Source organism: Lissotriton vulgaris, chromosome 8 (genome assembly GCF_964263255.1).
Source record: "Lissotriton vulgaris chromosome 8, aLisVul1.2, whole genome shotgun sequence".
Classification (NCBI taxonomy): domain Eukaryota; kingdom Metazoa; phylum Chordata; class Amphibia; order Caudata; family Salamandridae; genus Lissotriton; species Lissotriton vulgaris.
The window spans coordinates 455,720,046-455,743,636 of record NC_141696.1 but is presented as its reverse complement, the minus strand read 5'-3'; the positions used below and the strand labels follow the sequence as shown (position 1 = coordinate 455,743,636).

The following is a 23,591-nucleotide window of genomic DNA, read 5'->3' as shown; positions in this document are numbered from 1 at the left end:
CGATGTTATTCGTGCCAGTACATGCATTGCTCTTAAAGTGATCATTTCAGTTGCAAAATGACTTATTTGTGATTGTTTCATAACCACATATTAATCTAATCTTTTAATCTTATCCACTTGAGATTCAAAAGGGTTTGGCAGTATGAGAAAACATAAGTGCACAACAAAGGGATTGATAAGCTTGCTCTTAGCAAGATCCATATTTGATGTTTGCATTTCTTATCAATAACCTTAAAAGAACATTCACAGGACTAGCTCTGTTTATAAAGGAAGAACATGGTGCCAGTCTATAGCAGAATACATAACACTCTGCATCCAAGCAGCCACCCACAGAGAGGAAAAAGAAGTTACGAGTAAAATTATACAGGTATGTTGGTCCAATAATGCACTCTCATGGAGTAGTTCTGTAAGAGGCTGAAAGGGGTAATGGTCGAGTGAGTGGGTAAATTACATGGTAGAAATTAGAGTTTGCCTAGCATGTGATCATGAGAACTAGAGGAACACAAATGTATAGAAATGATCCGTTAGTCAATGGGGATGGCATGCTTATGTGTATATTGTTATTATGATTATTGTTATTATTAATTGTATTTTTTTTCAGGCAGCTGAAAACTACTGGCACCATGTGGATTGTACTCATTGGCCTGTGTTTAGCTGGTTCCATTGGTAAGTGCAACTTCAGGCAAAGTTGAGTAAGCAGTGCACGTCTGCAGAATTCACTTTTTCAGTTGGAGGATAGTTTGCTCAATTCTACCAATACAAAGAGATTCAGTCAGAAGTATAGCTTAAGAAAAAGTCAGAAAGAGTACAGATGAACAACTCACAGCTTCCAGAATGTTCCAATTCAGTGATTCATAACCGGTTGTTGGACGGCCTGGGGGGGTCGATTACACTTACTCAGGGGATTCACAACTGTTTAGAAAATTAAATAATAGTACTAAATAAATAAAAAATATATACATAAAAAGGAAAATTGAAGATTTTCAAATACCATGTAAAAGAGATTACATTTGGAAGTTTAAGTTCAAATTAAGAGATAGATTTACTAAGTCCTTGCATTGCAATTGCATACTGCAATGTGGTATAGGGCAACGTAACGGCTTATGTCAGATTTACTAAGCCACGCAAAATTGGCTTGCCTGGCTCTGCATATCTTCATAAATGTTGAGTAACGCAAAGCAGCAAAAGTGGCTCCCTTTCGTTACTCTGCCTTGAGAAGGTTTTTCACCGGTGGAGTGTGGGTGTTCTCATACCTCTACCCATGGATTTGGCATTTTCTTAGATTTACTAAGACTAGTAAACCTGAAAATGCATCAAAATTCTAGGCCTTTTCAACAGAGGCCTAACTAGAAGAAATATCTATAGTTCTCCTCATTATTTCCACTGTCTATGTGTGCTGCACTCTGGAGCACATTTAGAAAGAGGAAAATACCTCTGAGGATTGTTTTTGTGCAGGAAGGTGTCCCTTCTTCCACAAAAACAAGCCTGCTTGTAAAGAAGGCATTCTTACACCAAGGCGCAAGCGTCCCTATGCTGATGCTACACTGTGTGGGCCAATGCTTAGAGACTGCAAGAAAGCACTGCATCTTAGTAGATGTGGCTCATTAATGCTCTCCTAATTTGACGCAGCACAGGAAGTTGTAGTGTTGCGTCGCGCTGTGTCATATGTTAGTAAATCTGGGCCTAAGTTGGTATCCATAGCAATACCAGAGGGGATGATGAACGGAGTGTTGAACATTGCAAACACTCACCCCCAGTCAATTGATCTGGGTTTAGTCCATCATCATTCTTTAGCTCACTCTGCCACCTCAGTTCAGACATGGCCATATGCCAATCAGTCAGTTGGTATCCATATCTTGATTTGGGGGGGGGAACAGTGCAAGTACAGCATACTGGTTCTAGATTGGACAACGGGTTGCCTCAATTGAAGAAGCATTGGTATGCACGGATAAAAAGAGAAGATGAACTAGGAGCAAAAAGTACAAAGTGATAGACTATAGTCTAGCATATCATTTAATTTTTTTAGAAATAAACCAACATTTTGAAACTTTATAGTTAGAGGAAAATATAATTTTGATTTTTGCTTATTTTTTGTTTGTAAAATAAATTAATACTTCATTATTTGTGTATTTGTTTGAAGCATGCCAGTTTCTGTATTTTGTGTATTATTTTGAGACTCAAATCGTAGAAATTGCTTACCTTTTCAATAGTGAATCGGTGAGGGTTCACAGATGTCCCAACTTTAAGAACCACTGTTCTCACTGGTATTTGAAGGAGCAGCAAAGTATTCATAATGTTATGGTGAGCTTATCAAACATGAACTGCTCTAAAATCATTATGTATTCATTTCTTAATGTAGAGGGATTTTCCAAATAGTATACTTGGATTTCTACCGAACACATGAATAAGTATTTAGCTGAAACCTAAAGCAAATAGTTAATTTAATAAATATTTTCAAAACCAGATACACAACTTTTAAAAAAAATAACACAACTCTAGAGTTTCTGTGCACCGTTTACCCTTGTTTTTTATAGATCTGAAAGCCAGAAACAAATGTTTCCAAAATTAGTTTTATTGAATTTTTCCGAACTATTATGTTGGACTATAAACTATACCTCGCAAAAAATGAGATATAAGGGTATACATTTGTTTAACCCGTCTTTCTCTGGCACAGCCCATTATTCCCCAACCCTCCTATTTTCATTTTGCACGAACTAGAACAGTTCGCACAGCAGATACCTATCACCGAACCTATTTGTTTGTTATTGTCAATTTACATCATTTGCCATGTGTGGCCATTTGGAGACAGTTTCAACTGTATGCCATTCCTCCTGTGGCTAAAAATATACATATCAGGAAGATATAAACGTCTGTCTGTAGTTAAGGTTTTCACCAGACTTCATAGAAAATGCAATTTTTGCACTTATGAAGCCAGCCATAAGAGAAGGAAATATATAAGGATTAAAAAAAAAAAAACAATAGAAACCCTATGTTTAAAACCAAAACCCAACAATAATGTTTGATATATAGTGTCACATCCCATTTAAACTATCCACACTGTTGTCTTGAGCCTTGTTAAGGCCCGGGAGAGACATATTTTGGGCTCCCAGTTCGTAACAATGTTGAAATTCGTTACCCATATGTTGGAGTTGTCCCTTTTTGCACTGTCATCTCCAAACATTTTGCCTTCAGCCTCCTGTTTTCTTAACCCATTTTTGTTGGCTGTTAGTTCTCTGCACACTTTACCACTTGCCAACCAGAGCTAAAGTGCCTGTGCTGTAAAATTTGCTTACAGCCGATTGGCACATTTATTTTGCTTGTAAGTCCTAGTACAGTTGTACTGCATGTACTCAGGGCTTGTAAATTAAAATTATACTAGTGGGTCTGCAGCACTGATTGTCTCAACCACTTAAGTAGCCTTTTAAAAATATCTCAGGCCTGCAATTGCATTCTGTGTGCAGTGTTACACTGGCAGTTCGACCGGGGAAAGTAAACCATTTTCCAGGTCCAAATATTCCTTTTTAATACATATGTCACTCCTAGAATACACCCTAATAGCACATAGAGCTGAGTGAAGTGTATTCCCAAAGTTAGACACGTACTTGTAAGTTTTACATGTCCTGGTAGTGAAAAACTCTTACATTTATTTTTCAGTACTGCAAGGCCTACTTCTCTCATAGGACAGCATTGGGCTAACCTATTACATGTAATAAGTGATAACATTCAATTTGAGGTGAGTAGGAATGTAGAGTATGGCATCTAAAGTATTGTAATTTAATACCCTCTTTAATAGCAAAGTTGTAATTTAAGTCACAATTCTGAAAATGGCATTTTTTAGAAAGTTGAACCCACGAAAATGGGGGCCTGGCTCTATTTTGTCCTATTACTTTAGAGCAACAAACAAACCAAAACCTTCTCCTACTTCAAAGTGTGCATCAGGTATGAATATTGGGCCCTCAGACTCCACTCTTTACTACACCTCTCGACCGGTAGAATATTTTAAGGACAGCAGTGCTGCTCTGCAAGAAGGACCACAACTCTGTTGCCCTGCTGCCCTCATGCCTGATTAAGGACTGGACTTGCATCTTGTACCAAGGTCCTCAGGGAAAGAAAAGGCTTCACCTAACTTGAACCCATCACCTGGGTTCTGTCTGCTTTGATTCCTACCACCCAAGTTGTGCCACCCCAATCCTGCATTCTTGGAAGTAGGACTGAAGGTTCTTTTACTTCACAGCTGTGGTCCTGTCAGCAGACCTGATGTGACCCGATGAATCTCCATGCGGTTGCATGGGAAACAGCTGGTGTGCAATGCAAACCCAATGCAGGACCCGGCATCACTGCCCACAGCTTTCTTGGACTCACCACTGCGCATTGCATTCTTGAAGCAGGCCTTCGCATCACATACACCTCATCAACAGCACACTTGACAATCACACAGGCTCCACCGCTGTCCGTCTGAACTTGTGACTATTTCCCAGGCCACTGTTGGCCCTTTGTGCTTCTAGGTGCTATTCCACTGAAATCTTTAAAGTTCCACATCTTAGATTTTACTGTTTGAATGTTTAGTGTTTTGGCCCCCAATAATTTAAATTCTGTTACTCTACTTATCTAAATTGGTGTGGGTTTTTTCTTGTGCTGGGTTTTCACTTTATTACTGTTTGAAATACTGCATAAATACTTTCTTTCACAGGACAACTTGGGTTCACTTTAGGTATTAATCTTATTATAATTCTTAGCTCTACAACAGAGACATAGTTCACTACTAGAGATATAACATACGTCATTTCAGTTATGCAACTTGAGTTTGCTTACTTTATTATAGAACTGCTACACTTAGGAGATACATCATTTGAATACTAGAAGTTATACAACATATTAGACCACAAATAGATGAAACATTAAATGATCACAGTTCATAATTACTTGATTCTTATGATCCTTGTGAAATCATTTATTTGAATATCGCAAAATCAGTTATAAAAAAAGTTCACTCCTGTGGTAGTTCCAACAATGTCCATAACCAGCCCGCTAAAAACTTTGTGGCCCTTGTATGGCCTTACGGTGCTCCTTAAACCATCCACAAATGAACCGTATTTTCATAGTTTGAGGTACTACATACAATAGAATTAGTTGATGCTTTCGGACCTTTAATCTAGACCGCCTCAGGACATTGCAAAATGATTTGAGTGACTCATAAAATCCACCTTCAAACAAACACATATATCTCTAGTTCAATTATATTATAACTACATATGTATACATATACACATTAAAGTTGTGTAACAGGTGGTGTCCTCACCCTTATGACCCATATGATAACTTGTGCATCATATAATGTAGAAGGTTTTAAAAAAACATATATTGAGGGATGATTTTGAATCAGACCGAAAGGAATATCTTTATAACTGCGATGCATGCAGGTGCCATGCTGTGGACTTACTGGAACACACCGCAAGTTAAAAAATAGAGGTGATAACATGCATGCTATAACTAATAACACTAAGGAAATCACTAGGGGAGAAAGACATTACCTTCTCAAGTTACAGAATCCATGTTGTTTCCAATAGAGATGCACATGATTGGCAGAATAACTTTTCCTATGAAAAATAGTTGACCAGGTTTGCATAGGGTTATTCGGTCAATCCCCTTAACTACTGTATGAATACTTTACACATTGTCTCTTAAGTTAAGCCTGACTCCTTTTGTACCAAGCTACCAGAGGGTTGAGCACAGGTTATTTTCAGGTTTGCTTGTTTTTTTCTTTTGACTTTGACAGAGATTGTGCTTGCTGCTGCATTTGTACAGTTCCAACCCCCTCAACCAGTAACCCAATTACATATTGAAATATATACAGAGATGTTCAAGAGACACTTAGGGGGTCATTAGGCTCTCGGGCTGATCACCACCGCTCACATAGCACTGGCGATCGGCCCGAGAAACGTCCCCGCCCGCCACCCATTTCCCCCGCTATATTACTATGGCAGGGGGGACCGCGGCGGACGGAAAGACCGTCTGCCGCTTTTGCGCCCGGTGGACCGGGCAGAAAAGAGTCTAATATGGTGGCGGTGTCTGCTAGACACCGCCATCCATATTATGAAGGGGCAACAAATGCCCAAGGCGCCATGGAAAGGCATCCAGGAATCTCTTGCATAGGCCTGTTGCAGGCCCCCAGGGACTCTGGAGGTGGGGGGTACACTGGGGGGGTCCCTATAGTAACCCCTGCATTTCAATATGCAACATGGCAGGCACCTCGTGGTGCATTAAAATGCATGATGTGCATTTTTTGAATTGCGGCGGGCGGTGCTTTCAGCACCGCCCGCCGCAATGTTAAATATGTGGGATGCGCCCGCCACTGTTGCGGGTGCATCCTAATGGCCACCACGGGACCCACGCCCATATGGCAGGTGGTCCCTTTTCACGTTGGGACGGTGGGCGGACAAAGTCCGCCCACCATCCTAATGTGCCCCAAAGTGTTTACTTTCTGAGGGGGGCTCTTGGAAAGTGGGGCCCTGGGCCATTGCTCATTTTGCTCATGCCTCAAAAATGTATCTAATTAAGTCATCCTCTAAGCCATCATTTAAAAAACTCAGCAACCCGTCCATTCTTCTAGCCATTGATCCATTCTCCCAGCCATCTCACTAACCAGACAACTGCAGTCACTAATTTGCAAACCCTTGAAAAATACTTTCAAGCCTTGTTAGCTTTGCCAATGTTTGTTTCCCAATACATAGTGAAAGAAATGTGGTTGAAGTACTTTGATCCACTTCCCCTTCATTTATGATTAGTACTTTCCAGTAGTATGTCTTTGAAATTCAACTTAGATTCAAGTACTAATATTTGTTCTTTTATATTTATCGTCCTGAATGTGTAAACGTTCAATGTTGTTTAACCCCTTCACTGCGGAGGCTATTCCGCCGCAGTGCTAAGGGGGCGGGGCGGCCGCATGCTGGTGATGGAACCACTCCGTCACCAGCGTCGGTGGCGCTGTGCTTATGACGAAGCGGTTCCGTCATGGCCCGCCCCGCTCAATGGAACGCTCAGCGCAGGCGCGGAAACCGCTCCGTCATCAGTACAGCGCCACCGCAGCTGATGACGGAGCGGTTCCGTCATCAGCAGACAAGGGGTTAAGTATTACATGCTTCTTTAGTGAAGTATGCTTAATAAAACTTAACTCTAAAGTATTCATTGTATCAACCACTGAAAGATGAATGACTAATTTTCCCCTAATGCAATTTAGATTTACAACCTTCAAGTTATATGCAATTTATTTTAATCTTATCAGCACATACACAGTGTTTATGTATGTATAGAATATGACTTCAATAAATATCTTTGTTGTTTCTTTCCTTTTATTAACCTACATGTTGTAATGCAGTATATCGCACAACTATTATCCTTTCTTATTACTTAGTTTAGTTTTATATTTACAAATTGTTTGATATATTTCCATGCATGGATAGTATTGGAGAACTATCAAATCTAGGACAGACACCTGCTAAAAACTGTTTTTTAAGGGAGCAGGCTAGTGTTTTCTATCATATCTCTCACACTCTCTATAAATGCTCAGTGTTTTCATCAATTATGTAATTTTAGACTTCATGAATGATATTTTGGAATATTTCATGAGCATTGTAATATGTGGGGTCATATGCAGTGCACAGAGATGGCAAGAATTACAGTTACTTCAATTAACTAAACTGGTGAATTTCAGTGTTTCTTTAATTTAAAATGTTATGTGAAAACTGACATTTTCACTCAACTATAACCTCATTTAAACTTTTCCTTTTTTTCAGTGAATTTCTAGATAGTTTTTCTTAATGTAAAGTAATATTTTATAACTATACAAAACTATACCACCCACTGCCAGGCACGGCCTGCGGCCTTGCCCTGTGATGGAGAAATTGCATTTCAGATCCCCCCTTTACCTCAACCCTTTTTGATGAATCACCTCAAAACATTCCAGAAAGGAGCTGAGATGGATGAACATTTTTTGGGGAAAGTTTTGTGAAGATTGGTTAAATGACATCAAAGTATTAGCGGACCTAATGAGGCTTAGAACTTTAACACTATTTCATGAATCCTCATGGCGAATTCCAAAAAGAAGATTAATATACCTCAGCTCCTTCCTGGAAAGTTTTGTGATGGACCGTCAGGTGGGTACAGAGAAAAAGGGGTATCCCAAAGTACTTTTTGCCTATTAATTTTTCCACAATGAAATTGAACAGTGATACTGCAAAAACAATCTTTAAATTGCTTTTTCTAACTTTGATACTTGCTGCTTAATGAGCCACAAATAAAAGTTACAAAACTTAATTTTTTTTAAATGATTGCTTATATGCAGGAACGGGCACATAAACAATCAATGGCATTTTACTGTTTCCATGTGTGTTGCCCATATTGAAACAGCAAAAAATGAGGAGAAGTTGGGGGGTGGCCAAGGAGCTCTGTCAACCGACTCCGAAATCCCCCCAGTAACCCGTCTGCCCATCCAATCCTGCCGGTGGTTTGTGCCGATGGAGCATTAGAAACCCCGGGGACTGAACTGGGGCTGAGCGCAATCCTGGAGACACTGCAGACGAGCCGCCTTTCACATCGAGGCAGCTGCTGCCTTGAAAGGGCCTTCTGACATGCTAACGCAGCTGAGAGCGGAGGTCGCATACCCGGCTTCCACCGGTGGCCTGAAGTGAGGCAGGCCTCTACACTTATCTATGGCCTGTGATGTGGCTGGGCCTTGGGAGTGAGAGACTAAAGTGGCGATCCTGCCACCTTGGAGCCTGCGGCCGCGGAGCACTCCAGAAACATCAGTAAGCCAGCGAGGCAGTCCTGTGTCCAGGGTGGCATGCTCTGACTGCAGTCCCCCGCTGCGACCCCGGAAGCACCTTTCCTTATGTGGGGGCGTGACCGGGGGATTCGACCATACCTCGAGCCACTGCCGAGCAGTGCAATCCCCCCTGCGGCTTTCCTCAGATGGGGAGGCATGTGTGGACTGCCCCCATGAGTGGTAGATACCACAGCACCTATAGAGGCAAGCTCAAGGGGGAGATTAGTCATTGCTGAGGCCTTGGAAGTGCACATTTACGGCTCGACCAGGAGCACCATCCCCTTTGGAGCAGGATATTTTGGAAAAACATGCTATGGTGTGGCCGGGGCTGGAGCGAACCTAGGGACTGAAGGAGTTCATGGGTGAGAGGTGCCCCTGAACAGCCAGAAAGAGTGTGACCAGTGTCGACCAGGGAGAGGGTAAGCGTGATCTCACAAAGGGCTTTAAAAATCCAAATAATGGTTTTAGTCCTGCATGTCTAGTACCTCAAAAAATCTCCTCGACCTCCGTCACCGAAAGCGGAGCAAATGTGACAAGATAATAAGATTTAAAGGAATCTTTATTGCTCATCCACTATGTGAGCAATAAAAATGCCTTTAAATCTTGTTATCTTGTCACATTTGCTCCTTTTTCAGAGACAGTGCACAAAAGTTAGTCAAAAAGGGCGAGTGGGACCTAAAAAGAGCTCACCCTCATTAAATTTAGCTCGAAAACGCGAGAGGTCTAGTGGATATTTTTAGCCCTGTCACAGATCCAGGGACCCCCATAAAAGACATTTAGCTGAGCCTAGGCACCCATAGAGAGGCAACAAGGAAGTAGTAACACACCAGGCCTGGACTTCCCTTGGTGTTGGGTCTACCCTGTGTTCCCGGTTGGGCCCGCAGGGTGAGAACAGCAACTGGTGCAGGAGGACGAACTATCTCCAGTGCCCCACATCAAGGTACTTGCCAGAAAGAGCATCGACGATGACGCTGAGTCCTTGGATGAAGCCCAAGGGGCAACACGGGACACAAACAAACAAAATAAACAAGTATGCCATCCCTAAACCAATGGCTGCCAGGAGCAGCGATCGGAGTGCATGGCAGAACCATCCTTGGGTGCAATAACGACGGCAATTGCGGATCTCAAGAGCTCGCTTGATCCTAAATTAGACACTCTAACTGTGGTTGTGACCCTCCTGAGGACCGATTTTACAAAATGGCCTACAAAGTGGCAGCTACAGAGAAAGATGTGACACACCTATATACCAGCACAAAAAGCCCTAAGGAGCAAGTTTGGTCCCTTACGAAGCAGCAGGAGGTGATGGCGGCCAAGATCGAAGACCAGGAAGGGCGGGCACGGAGGGAATACATTTGAGTTTTCGGTGTCCTGGAGGGGATGGAAGAACCAAATGTAGACCTGTTTCTGGAAGATCATATCCTCAACCATCTGAAGCCCCACGACTTTCTATGTATTTTACTATTGAACACTCACATAGGGCACCCATCCATAAGCCGAAGCCTGGAGCCCTACCCAGAACAATCATAGCATGAGTCCTCATTTATTAGGACAAAGATGCAATTTTGCCAACAGCATGAGCATGCGGGGATCTGCATCATGAAAACGCAGTGATATGTTTCTTTCCTGACTTCACCCTTCAGGTCCAACAACAGCGGCAAACCTTTGAAGGCGTCAAAAGGGAACTGCATGGTAAAGACATTAAATACTTCATGTTGTCCCCTGCAAAGTTGAGAGTGGTCTCTCAGGGGAAGACGTGGTACTTCGGTACGGCTGATGAGGCCTGGTAATGGCTGGAGTGTTGGGGTACAGTGAGACAATGGGGCCTTACGAAAGACCAGCAAGTGGGCACAACAGAGCATGGGACACAGGCTTCGGACTGAGGTATGCTTGGGAAAACGGATTCAGCTTCAGCAGGTAAAGCGACATTGTAAGTTTGGTGCCTAGTGACAAGCGAGAAAAAACAACAAGGGTTTGGCTTCAGCAAGGTCACGCCACAATTTGAAAGAACAAAACAAATTGCTAGTACTGCACTGATACTTAACCATTAGTAAAAGAGACAATGAATAAAACAATTGCCCTTTCAAAACCAATCTTTTAGTTTGAATTTAATCAAAATTAATTTTATTTATATTCATCAAAAATCTTTTTATATCATTTTTACAATTTTCCCCGATTTCTTAAAAGCTAGAATGGACTCAATTTTATCTTTTTTGCTTATCTTGGAGCCTTATCATAGTATTGAAATTCACAATCATACTCTAAAAACCTGCTTTTTATACACCATATATACAAAGTGACCCAGTCATACACTTATTAAACTACTTCACACATCCGTATAAACATTCACATACCATACATACACAGAATGCCTGCCCTGGGAATGTTTTACTAAACCCTATTTTTAGTGCGGAATTTTCAAATTTAATAGAAAGAAATTTGCAAAAACAAGGCCATCTCACAATATAACAAAATCCAAGTGTTAGCAAACAAATGAAACAATACAGATCGGCCTAAAGCATGAAATAAGGTCTACGCGTTTCGAATCGCCCTCACTATGGGGATTCTCCTCAGGACCAAAGCTGTTTCTGAAAGACAAAAACAACACAACCTTCTTACTGCCTGTACTCTAGAGCAACCATCCAAATTATTCACTCACTCAGCATTCTCATCTTACCTTCCTATTCTGGAAAAGGAATTTTCATGGCAGAATTCTGTAAGAACAAACACAATGGGAGCTATAGTCATGACTGCTCTTCAATGTGGTCTTTAGAGCTCAAAGGTATGGGCAAATACTTTCTTGGTTAGAGTTCAAGGTGTGATCAAGCTTCGAGTATGACGCCGTCAAGATGAGCTTCTTTAGCTTGTCTTTAGTCGTTCTCTACGGGGAAATACATTGTGTCAAAAAAATCCATTCTGTGTTTGCTGTTATTAAGCGATCTACCAAAAATGGGTAATCGATATACCTGATTTAGATCATGTGGTCTTTTACTTTTTTGGGGATCGAATTCAAGGCCGATGACATCAATCTGGTCCTGAAACAGGATGAATAATTTAGTTGTCTGGATTTATCGGTGATGTAGCCCTTTACCATCTGGCTGCATATGTATAAAATCAACTCTATGGCCAAGCCAGCATTTGGGTGCTTCATATGTGCTGGATTAATATCTGGCACAGCGCTAGACATTAAACTAAATAGAGGGACTCTATGTTCTCTAGATTTAACATAGATATGGTCATTTTCGAAAAGGACCAAACCTATACTTCAGGCTGCTGTCACTTGCTGAGTCGGTGCTTCATAAATGCCACACATTTTAACTGGCTTGCCAAGCCATTAGATATATTTGAAGAAAGGCGATGTAGTCAAAAGTTTAATTGCCATCTTTTCGGGGCATTTTTTGAGAAGGACAGAACTCATAGTTCAAACTGCCAACATTTCCTGGCTCCATAAATAAGTGTTTGCCGGAATTTAACGGGGAGCCAGTGCTTCGTGAATGGCACCCATTTTTACTGGCTTTGCGAATTGTTCGATACATTTAAAGAACGGGGTGTTGACAAAGATTTAATCAGCTTTTTACCTTATTCGTAATCCGAGGCTCCCGAACGAGGCAGGACATTTAGATAATCTCCACTTGTTTCCACAATGGTAGATTATGCACCATAATTGAACGGCGCAGAATTTTAAACGTCATCATTCTGAAAAGCATGCTGGGAAAGGTAGTTTACAGTTGAAATGCTGATTGCTAATCGAAGTTGTTGGACTATTGTAGAGCTGATATAATGTTTATTATCTATTCCTTTGTAGGTAACTCGGTGTGATTTCGAGATGTGTCAGCTTGATGTTATTTAAATGATTTCAAAGACACAGTAATGTAACTGTGGTAACACAAACTTATAAAAACAGCTCAATCCAGAGCACTAATGGTAGACTAAATTACACAATGTCCAAGGCCATACATTAAAAAATGTAATTTATTTGGTCCAAATAACAAAAAATTAAATATATTACCCAGATACCATACAAGCCCATACATCCCAACTTTCTTAAGATTGGTGTTTCTGTTATGTAAATCTTCTTCAACTCTAGATATCCGGGCCACAATACTTTGAATTGCCAGGTCATAACTTCAGAGTTTTAAATATCATTCTACAGATGATAAATCTCTGATAACTCGTTCAATTTGTCAACAGCTGTGTTGTACTTTATAATTAGTGTAGCTTCTCTTTTGATCCGTTTGGCCTCCAGATCACCTCCTTTAGCATGTTGGTCAACTTTAGAAATCACAGTCCATCTAAAATCTTTCTCAGTGTGGGCATGGGTCAGCCAATGATGTATTAATGGTGCCGTCTTTATATTCCTTTTAATCCTGGGCTTATGTTGTATTATTCAGTGTCTGACTTCTTGATTGGTTTTCCCAATGTATAGTTTTTTGCATGGGCACAACATACAATAAACTACATATTTAGACTTGCAGTTCGTAACATTTTCATGTTTCCAGTAGATCCCATTGTGTTCGAATACATCTCCTTCAACAGTGAGGGAGCAGCAAATACATGTTCCACATTTGTGGTGGCCTTTGATTGGCAGTAGGCCAACATAGTCCCGCAGATTGGCAGTTTTTTGTTTGGGTAACTCAGCTCTGACAATCTGATTAGAGATCCTTTTATCTTTTTTTAACGCAAAGAGAGGCACCTCAATGAGTTTAGGAGCTACGTTCTTTAATAGGTGCCAATTCTGATTAATCTGTTTTTTCAGCCAGTTTGGAAGTTGGACAGAATGTGGACATGCATACTATTCAATCAACTGGGCAATTGTTTTATTCATTGTCTCTTCTACTAATGGTTAAGTATCAGTGCAGTACTTGAAATTTGTTTTGTTTTTTCAGTTAGTGACAAGCGGGGGCCGCCCTCCATCGAATAGATGATGAGACAATGTTCACAAGACTTTGCCCACAGGGAACTATAATTGGCTGATGGCCAGATGTAAGGCCGGCAGGACTGGTCTAGATTAGATGTGTTTTTGGGATGTCGGGGATGGTGCACTATTCTGCTCAACACCTGCCAAACCCTTAAGCAGTTATTCAGTTCAGGGTGACAGGCACTCTGTGAGTTGGGGAGGTGGGTTGTTGTTTCACCCACCAGCAAGGTAGCAGCGAGGGGGGATGGGTGATTGGAGTGTGGGGGTTATTCTAGTTTTTTTTTAGGCATGTTCACTTTTTGTTTATAAAACATTGCTATGCAGGTTTCATACAGTACTCGGTCGTTCTGTTGACGTGGTTGATATCTGAATGCCAGTGAAGGGGCAGTTTCCTTCCAAATGGAATATCAGAGTGTAGATGTGATGCGCCAGGGGAATAATCGACATTTAAATAATCTTAGGGTTCTGTCCTGGAATGTTAATGGTTTGGGTAATCGTATTAAATGTACTGTAGTCTTGGAATACCTCCATAGACATGCCCCAGATCTGGTCCTACTCCAGCAAACACACTTAAAAGGCAATACGTACAAGGGACTAGATAGATTTGGCTATAAGCTTGCTGCACACTTCGGTTACCCAATGGGTTCAAGGGAGGTAGGGATTCTGATTAGGAATGGCCTCCCATTTGTAGTGGGGAACATTTGGCATGACCCCTTAGGAAGATATGTGGCACTTATTGGGAAGTGGGAGAGCCAGACGCTGAACATAATATTGGGCTATATACCACCAGCGTTACATACTGAAGTGCTGTCGGGCCTTGCTGGTGGACCTCCCATTGGGTATTTTATTATTAGGGTCGGGATATGAATTCCACCATGGTCCGGGGAGGAATAGGGTAATTAGGGCAATAAGGAGGAGGGGGTGGAGCCACTACATACCTTTGCAGAAGCCATGGGCCTAACAGATATATGTAATCTCCAAAATTCCCAGGAGCAACAGTACACCTTTTATTCTGCCCTACATTGCAGCTACTCCTGCCTCGAATATGTTCTGACTCTTCTGGATAAAGGAAGGGTGGTTTGGCAATGCCCACATCAAATCATGAGGGCTCTCAGGCTATTCCCCAGTAGAAGTAACCCTCCAGGGCCCAATACCAACCACTGTCTTTCTGCCCAAATTAAACATCTGGGTCTAAATGAATAGGTGCATTTATGAGTAGGGGTGCACTCCAGTAGTACTCCTTTTTCACCTCTTATCTTTATGGGGTGCTGCAACCAACAAAGGCTGTCGAGCCTTGTTATTAATGTAACCTAGCTAACACAAGCATCAGGCTTGACTTAGTTGCGCACACGTCACCTGGTGTAATAACACCACAACTTAAAAATCAAATCTTAACGATATATATTTCAGTGTTTATTTCTTCGTTTTCAAAATGATATTTATTGAACTGAAAAACAATTATTCATCATTGTGCTTTACATTACCACTAACTAAAAGTTAATCATTGAAACAATATTAACATTCATGTATTTATACAAAACTGATGTTAACAGTCATTTTCACAAATTCATTTGTTGTTCTAGTGTTGGCGCCCAATGCATTTCAGAACTATATGAGTTCCTTCTTCAGGGGATAATCTGTAAATTAAACATAGAACAAATTCTATCAATTTCCATGTTTAGCTCAAAAACACTTTGCATTGCCATCTTAGCTGTGTAATGTGTACCCTACCTTCTTTCATTGTAAGCGAGCCTCAACCGCCAGTATGCCTGTGAACAAAATCTGAAAACAACCAAAGGTATCTAAGTTCAATACCACTCTGATGTATTAAACCATATATATAATGTTTTCTAAGCCACCATTGTATCACTCGCTTACCTCAACTTCCTCTCACAAGCTTCGTGAACTGTAAACAAATACCAATAACTGCCGTTATGACCAATACAAGTGAACCCCAATGGTCACCTTGCAACATACATGGAGTGCATCTTCAGCACACTCTTACCTCTAACTGAGTGCCCTTGAAAAATTCTCTGAAAAAAACAAAAAAATGGCCATGTGTGCAACTCCTGTATTACCCATGCAACTGTCCCAGCATCTATGACGAATCCTAATGTAGATCGGCGCACCGTAAACATACCTGCCAAACCGTTAGGTGCAAACGTGTAAACCGACTTCCGTGTTTTCCATGTACATCATCGCAGTGTCGCGAGAATAATAAAGATTGTATTCTGAATACAAAAAAACGGACTTCAGAAGACTGAGGCCAATGTTGTTTACTTTTGGCGGCCGCCATCTTAAGATGAAGTACTTGGCTTATAATAGTGCCGAGATTGGAAGTAGTAAACTGAGTGAGGAATTGTCAAGGGTATTTAGGTTTTACTGCTAGAATTCGAAAATAGATAAAGTAAATCAATGAGAAGGAAAAACGGTCTGAGTACCTATTTCGAGGCCAAAATAATGTGAATTGTAAACACTGTCCACAATATGTAAACCCTCCTAGATGTCATACTGATGTGCCAATCTTTGAGGAACTGTTTTACTTACTACTGGCCAAAGCCTGAAAAATATGTCCCGATTGAAATAAAAAGATCTACAAAACCTAATTGAAAACGTACCATGCACGTTTACTAATCAATGAATTCTTCAATAAGAATATATTTTGAAAACGAAGAAATAAACACTGAAATATATTGTTAAGATTTGATTTTTAAGTTGTATTGTTATTACATCAGCTGAAGTGTGCGCAACTAAGTCAAACCTTGATGCTTGTGATAACTAGGCCTATTCAAATAGGGCCATGCTAGTCCAAATGAGTGAGTGGGCTAAACTGTACTTTCAGGAGAACAAAGGATCAGTAGATTCAGCTTCCACCCTCTGGGAAGTGTTCAAACCGGTGATAAGGGGGCATATACAGGCCCATCTAGGGAGCTGTGAAACAGAAAAAAGGATCCAATAGGACACACTAGACGCTGAGGTTTTTACCCTGGAGGCCAAAATCCTGGCTAAAGAGGAGATGGATCCGCTGCTTATCATTAACTTGAGCTTAAAAGGCAGGAGAGAAAGAGCCTTGCAAATAACTCTGCGAGAGCAGCATTCCTGGCAACACAGGGGTGGGTGTATGACCTTGGTGATAAAGCCAACAAGATGATTTCTTGGCTGGAGAGGAGGGATAGAGAACCTAATTCGGTGGCAGAGATTTGTGACTCACGGGGGAAACTGCATTTAACGGGGAGGGGATAGCAGAAACATTGCGAAATACTATGAGGAGGTTTATTTCTCGAACCCCACTAGAATGGAAGCTGAATGACGAGAAGTGCTGGTTGACGGCCGAATACCTATTCTGTCCATTGTAGATTGGGAAAGTATGAACAAAGATTTTGCAATCAAGGAAATAGAAGTGGCAATCTAAGTCGTACAGTCCAGGAAGGACCCAGGGCTGAATGTCCTACCAGCGGAGCTATTCAAGAACATGACGAACGTTGTATACCTTAACTATCTTTCAAGAGGCCAGGGACACGGGCCGCTTACCAATTGACCAATGCACAGTCGCCATCATGGTTCGCTACGACAGCCCTGTTATATACACAACCGACAGCTAGGCTCCGACTGAACGGTGCCCTCTCTGCCCCCTTTGCCTTGTCACGCGGCATGCGGCAGGGATGTCCCCTTTCCCCTCTATTGTTTATTTTAGAAATGGATCCATTGATTAAACACTTTTAAGAAAGACACCTCCACAGAGGCTTGGTATTCAACACAGGCCCACTATTAGTCTCCCTATATGCAGACAACACAATTCTATATGTCCATGACCCCCAAACAAACCTTGACCCGCTACTTAGGGAGATCCTCCGATTTGGCACCTTCTCCAGCCTGGGGATCAACTGGCGCAAGTCGGTTTATTTTTTCTCTTATTATGACGGGGACGCTGCGCTGGACCCCGGAATTTCCACTAGACTGGTGCACTGATTTGGTGAAATATTTAGGGATTTATATCCACCATGACACTGAGCAGATTGTGGGCCGCAACTATGGGGTGGCAATCTCCCAATTAAAGACGCAAATTGACTCCTGGTTCAAACTCCCTCTTTCCACGGCGGGGCGAGTCGCCTCGATAAAAATGATAGTCCTCCCTAAGTTTTTATATTTATTCCATAATATTCCAATCCCACTCACCAACAAGTTTTTCAGTACTTAACGGTCACAATTAATCAAGCGAGTTTGGGGCAACGAGGCACCCAGGGTGAAATGGCAAGTGATGACACTCCCCTATGACCGGGGTGGGTATGGTGTCCCTGATCTACACTTATACTATTTGGCTGCACAGTGCAGTTTCGCACACATATGGTACCACCCAGATGTAAGGATTACATACCTCTGTCCTGAATCGGACTTCATCCTGCCCGACACACTTGCCTCCGCTTTGCCCACTGTTATCCCTCAAGACCCTAAAGATATGCAGCCAGTTTCCACTATGAGCTGGGCATGGCTTAAACTGAGCCATATCACCCACACGCAGACACTGTACTCCTCCTCCCTTCCCCTACCAAATGCTCACTTATTACCTATAACTGGTGAAAAGTTGGTGCAAATTTAACATTTACATGCTAGGAGATCTCTTTCCTGTGGGCCATGTCTTTGACCTGGAGGATATGTCCACATTTTCGAAAGCTACGTTCATGGACAGGTTCATTCTGGCAGAACACGCTCAGCGTTACGAGAAAGATTTCCGGACTACCCGTTGGAACCCCCTTCAATTCCCCTCTCACACTGGTGATAGACAGCAGCAAGGGGCTCCATCTTATATCCCAGTTGTATAGGGTTTGCTCTGACCTGGTCCCGGTGGACGATGTAAGGGTACGCTCTGCATGAGAATTTGATTTGGGCAACCCAATCACGGACGAGCAGTCGCTAGCCTGCTGCAATGTTACTAGAACAGTATCATTGAACAGCAAACATAAATTGATACACTTTAAGTTCTTACGTAGAATCTATGTGACACCCCCCCGAACACACAAGATAGATCACTCCAGACCTCACTACTGCCAGCCTTGCCAGACCCCACAAGCGGACTTTTCAGATCTTGCCTGGACTTGCCCTCGAATTCACGCCTTTTGGGTAGAAGTACATTAGCTTCTCAGCAGAATGATTAAAATCCCGAAGGAACCTTTACCCGAGATAGCACTACTGGGATACGTGGTGCAGATTCCTCCGAAAGTTCGCAGATTTGCTGCCATTTCCCTACTCCTAGCTAAAAGAGAAGTCGCAATTTATTGGGGTTGCAAGAGACCACTGACAACAACTGGATGGATCCAAAGCTTAGCGAATTGTTCAATAAAGAGTGATTTGTATGCTGGTACTGTTCCGACTTCTTCCAGACCTAAAGACATTTGGGGACCGTTCAGAGCTTTACTTGCATCGCAGCAGCAAGCCCCCCCTACACAACAGGGGCATGGTATAGAACCGACGGGGTGGGTTGAAGGTGACACTGTACTCATAATGTGACTGCGTATATCCTACATAGTATGATAACTGGAGCTGAAGCTACTTTTGGGTATATGTGGACTAATAGAGGGTCGGGAAGAGTCTCCTCAGATTGAAGGAATTACATGTCAATTGCTGGGGTTTCAGACTGCATCAGCTGTGCTATGATTAACGCTGCATTGTCCTATTGTGCCTTAATGACTATGCTAGAATGACTGTGTTGAAAATGTACCTGATATGTAATGCAATTGAACTCTGTGCTCTGCTTTACTTTTCACAAAAACTGCTAAATAGAGTAAAAAAAAAAATGATGGAATCACTCCTGTAAGACGATTCACCAAGACCTTAATGAGGACCATGATTTCCATATTCAATAAAGATATGGGCCTTCAACCTGTTTACCGCTACTGTTATTTCGGCGCAGTGTGGGCGTTCTAAGGAGTGGGTGAGGCCGCGTCGGCCGTTAACTGTTCCCAACACCAGCCAGGTAGTGCTGGTGATGGCCAACGGTCGATGGGATACGTGGTTTAGGCAATGCTCCTATTTGATATGGCAACCAACTGCCTCCACCGACTGTTGAAAGATCCGAAAACAGCTTCTCTTACCGGTTAGCTCTCAGCACAGTCACACCCATCTGCACCATTGCCACTACTGAAACCATATAGTCTTACAGCGCTTCCTTTAAAACCAGCTGTGGAATCATCAACAGGAAACACTGGAGGCTTATTGTAGCGAAGTCAGATCACAAGACTGGTAGTCGAAGAACACTCGTCACCATTGTTATGTTCATTCATCCGTCATACCACAGGTAAGTTGGTTGATGTGTTTTTATTCAGCTTCCAGGAATATGGTTCCCCATCTCTCCAGCTTCCATTTATTTGCCCTTGCTTCTCCTCTATCCCAGCTCTGGAATCCTATTTCCAGAGTTCTACCACTCAAAGTTCCATGATCTAATAGCTAGAGTTGCACGTGAATGTAACACTCCCAAATGAGCCCTCATGGATAATAGAGGGCCCAGATTTACAGAACAAATGGCAGCACAGCACCCAAAAATGCTAAGCTGCTTTGTGTGATAGAGCGAGAGAAGGACAGCACAATATCTATAAAAATATGGCACTGTCCTCCCCCTACCTCCTACAGGCTCACAATAAGGCTGCCGAGCACCATGCACCTTTGTGCCATAGTGCAAGGCTGTGTGTGTGAGTCTAGCATAGGTTTTGTACTGGAACAGTAGAATTCCAGTACAAAATACTGCAGCTGGACAACATGTAAAAGTGTTCCCACTTTAAATGTGTTCTGTATAGTGCAGCACACATGCAAAGTGACAAGTATTAGGAGAAATAAATCATTTCTCCAATTTAACGCCTGCTTCAAAGCAGAATTATTTTTGGGTACAAAATCCTATCTACTAATGTTAGTAGATAGGGTTTTGCATCAAAAAGCATGGGTGGCAGCATGGGAACATCCATGTACCATCCATGGAACGTTGCCTTGAAGCTAAGTAATGCAAAGCAGCACTTTGTGCTTCTTTGCATTACTTTAGGGCGACTTTCCAGTGCAAAACAAGTTTTGTGTTGTGAAGAACAAAAAAAAAACATTTTGTGCTGGTTTGCTTCACTGTTGTGTTGCAAACACGGAGTCTCACTCATGTTCTCAAGATTCTGGCACTAGACAAGCAGTGGGCATTGGTGCCAATGACAAGAGGCATCACAATTTTCTTAATTATACAAAATCCTTTTCTCCAATACAGAAAGATTCACAAAAGTGTTTGGCGTGAAGTGGTTGTGCAGTACTAAAGGGGTGATTCTAGACTATGATCTCTTTTCTCCCCCTTCAGAATCCACTGAGCATGGACAATGCCGGTATGAGTCCAATAGAGTAACAACACAGGGGGAAACACAAAAAACCCTTGGAGGCTTGGGCAGATAAACTATTGATAAGTAAGGGTGCCTGTTGGACCTGCGATGGGCAAGCCCAGCACAAAGGGGGTAGCTTGGCTCAAGTGTCAAGGCAAGTGAAGGCTATCGTGTTAAGCCGGCTTTGACCCAATAATATCTCCTTGTACAACCACCAAAAAGAAGGACACCACACCACTGTTGTAGAAAAATACGATTCCTTTATGTAAAAATTCTCTGTTGTGAATGGGGATCAATTAGGAAAGCACATTTACATTTCTTTTGGTCATAACTTGCTGGGTTTCGATTTTGGAATAGCTTCAATAAATAAGCTTAGGAGTAAATAATAAATAAATAGAATAAATATCTGGAATAAATATCTTCAATAAATAGCATAAATATTTCTGTTTAGCAGAAGAAACACTGGTTCAGTTAAATAGACAACCACATATTCTTTCTGGTATCGCTGCCACCAATTAAATAGTTCAGGAACACTACATTTGTAAATACATTTCAGGTTGGAAAGATAACTCTTACAGTTTATGACGTTTTCACCACTAATGTACACAGGCTTCTCTGGGCACAGAAGGGAGTACTGGGACTCTTTAAGAGTCACACGGGGGTTATGCGCGTATATCTAAAAGGCAAGGAAAGACAGTGAACACTTCATTTACACTCGGCTGCCACCGGGTTGAGATCTCTGCTTGCCGGTGGGGGTCTAAGCGCGCCTAGGGGTTTCTACCAACACTAGCACTCAGGCGGCACCAGTTCCAAGTCTTTAGACTGCCGAACGGGGCTGCCGAAGAGGTCACACAATCTTCGCGCTCAGTCATGTAAATGCCGGTTCACAGTTCCTTTACAACAGCGCTTCCCACCTGAAGAAACGGGCACACCTCACATTGGCTGCAATCGAAAAGCGATTCAGTCAGGTTCAGCACTTCTCTCGCCAGCGACGGGTTTTCAGGGGCTCCACGGACCTCCCTCCGACTACCTCAAACAGGGATGGTTCCCGCCCACAGCTACAGCCGCCGAGTCACTGGGGAGGGGCAGAGACAGTAGTCCCGCCCAACGAAGGCCGGCCTTTCCCCGCCCCGGCGCACCACCTCACCTCAGTCTGCGCAGGAAGCACTCTACGCCGGTGGAGCTCGGAGACGTCCGAGCTCCTCGCTGGAGGCGCCTGTCACAAGGAGGCACAGAGGACGCTCTCGGTCGCGGCGAACTTGCTCTCGCCTCGTGACCCGAGTCTGTCGTAATTCACCACCGGGGGGGGGCGGGGAGGCACACGGAAACGGCCAAAGTCTCTTGGGGGTGACGAGGCACTCACTGGGTAGGCGCTGTAGGCGCGAGGTCACCGTACACACAGCTGACTGGAACGCCAGTCAGGGTCCACGCCAGTAACCCTTGCTTGCTCTACTGTCTGCACTACCAGCCGCCTCAGGGGTCAACAGGGCAGGTGTCAATCTGGTGTCAAGTCTGGAATCTCCTTTTTCACCTAGATCTGGAAAATCATTATCCTATCTAGTCTTCTAGTCATCTAAAATGGCCGCCATGCACTGGCCCTTATATAGCCAGTGCCCTGAGGTGCTGGCTCGTGCCAGTAGGTTCTAGAACCTTCTTTGGCCTATGCCAATGACATGGCACTTCTGGGGTATTTGGGACCCTAACAGCCACCATACTGGGGTTCTAGAGCAGCCATTTTGTGTACCTGAGGGAAATGAAGTAATTCCTGTCAGGAATGCGCGCCAAGCAAAAGGGCGCCAAAACCTTGAAAGGTCAAGGTTCATGGAGGCTCCAAGGGGAGTCACTCACATGAGGAAAATGGATGGCCACCATTTTGAGGCCATTCATACAGGTTGTCAATCCCAGTCTATAAGGTCACAGGTTCCTTGTAAATAGGTGCCAAAACCCTTGTGAACAACTGGGCGTCAAGGAACATCCAGCCCCATGAAACAGCACACAAAAGGTCCTGGTAGACAAAGAAAAGCGACAAATTTTGGGAGGTACAGGGGAACAAAAGAAATCATAGTGGTGAGGGGACTCTCAGAAGCAGACGGGTCTAACAGTGCCTAAAAGTGATTTCTTTCAGTAATCTCAGTCAACAGTTGTACAGCTTAATTATTTGTATGGTGGGCCCCAAGAAGTGGACCAACCTTGAGGAAGTGGACCAACCTTGAGTCAATCAAAACATAAATGACACTGTGTAAAAAATATGTAACAGATTTTCTCAGACACAGGTTTGTCTGCTTTTCTCATAATTAAACAATTTTAATATAAACAAAAAGATTGCAAAAGGGTATAATCAGAAACAATAAAACACCATGATTGAGGATGCATGAAAGAGCCTACAAATCAATGATGTAAACATCTATTTCATTAAAAATCCAAAATAAGGAAATGTATCTAAAACAATAGAAAACAATTCCTTAATAGCCAAACGTGCTGGCGAAGTAGATGTAGTAGTCAACGTTTCGGTCTA

The 23,591-nt window shown here is 42.6% G+C and overlaps 1 protein-coding gene across 1 annotated transcript in view; it reads left to right on the top strand.

Moving 5' to 3' along the window:
* Nucleotides 1-248: 248 nt before the first annotated feature.
* The window catches only part of LOC147697173 (lysozyme g-like), an 83,261-nt gene continuing 59,918 nt past the window's right edge, over nt 249-23,591 (top strand). The window contains exons 1-2 of the mRNA XM_086934234.1: nt 249-367; nt 602-666. Of these exons, the coding sequence (XP_086790360.1) occupies nt 624-666 (43 nt within the window). The 5' untranslated portion in view covers nt 249-367; nt 602-623. The remainder of the gene's footprint in view (nt 368-601; nt 667-23,591) is intronic.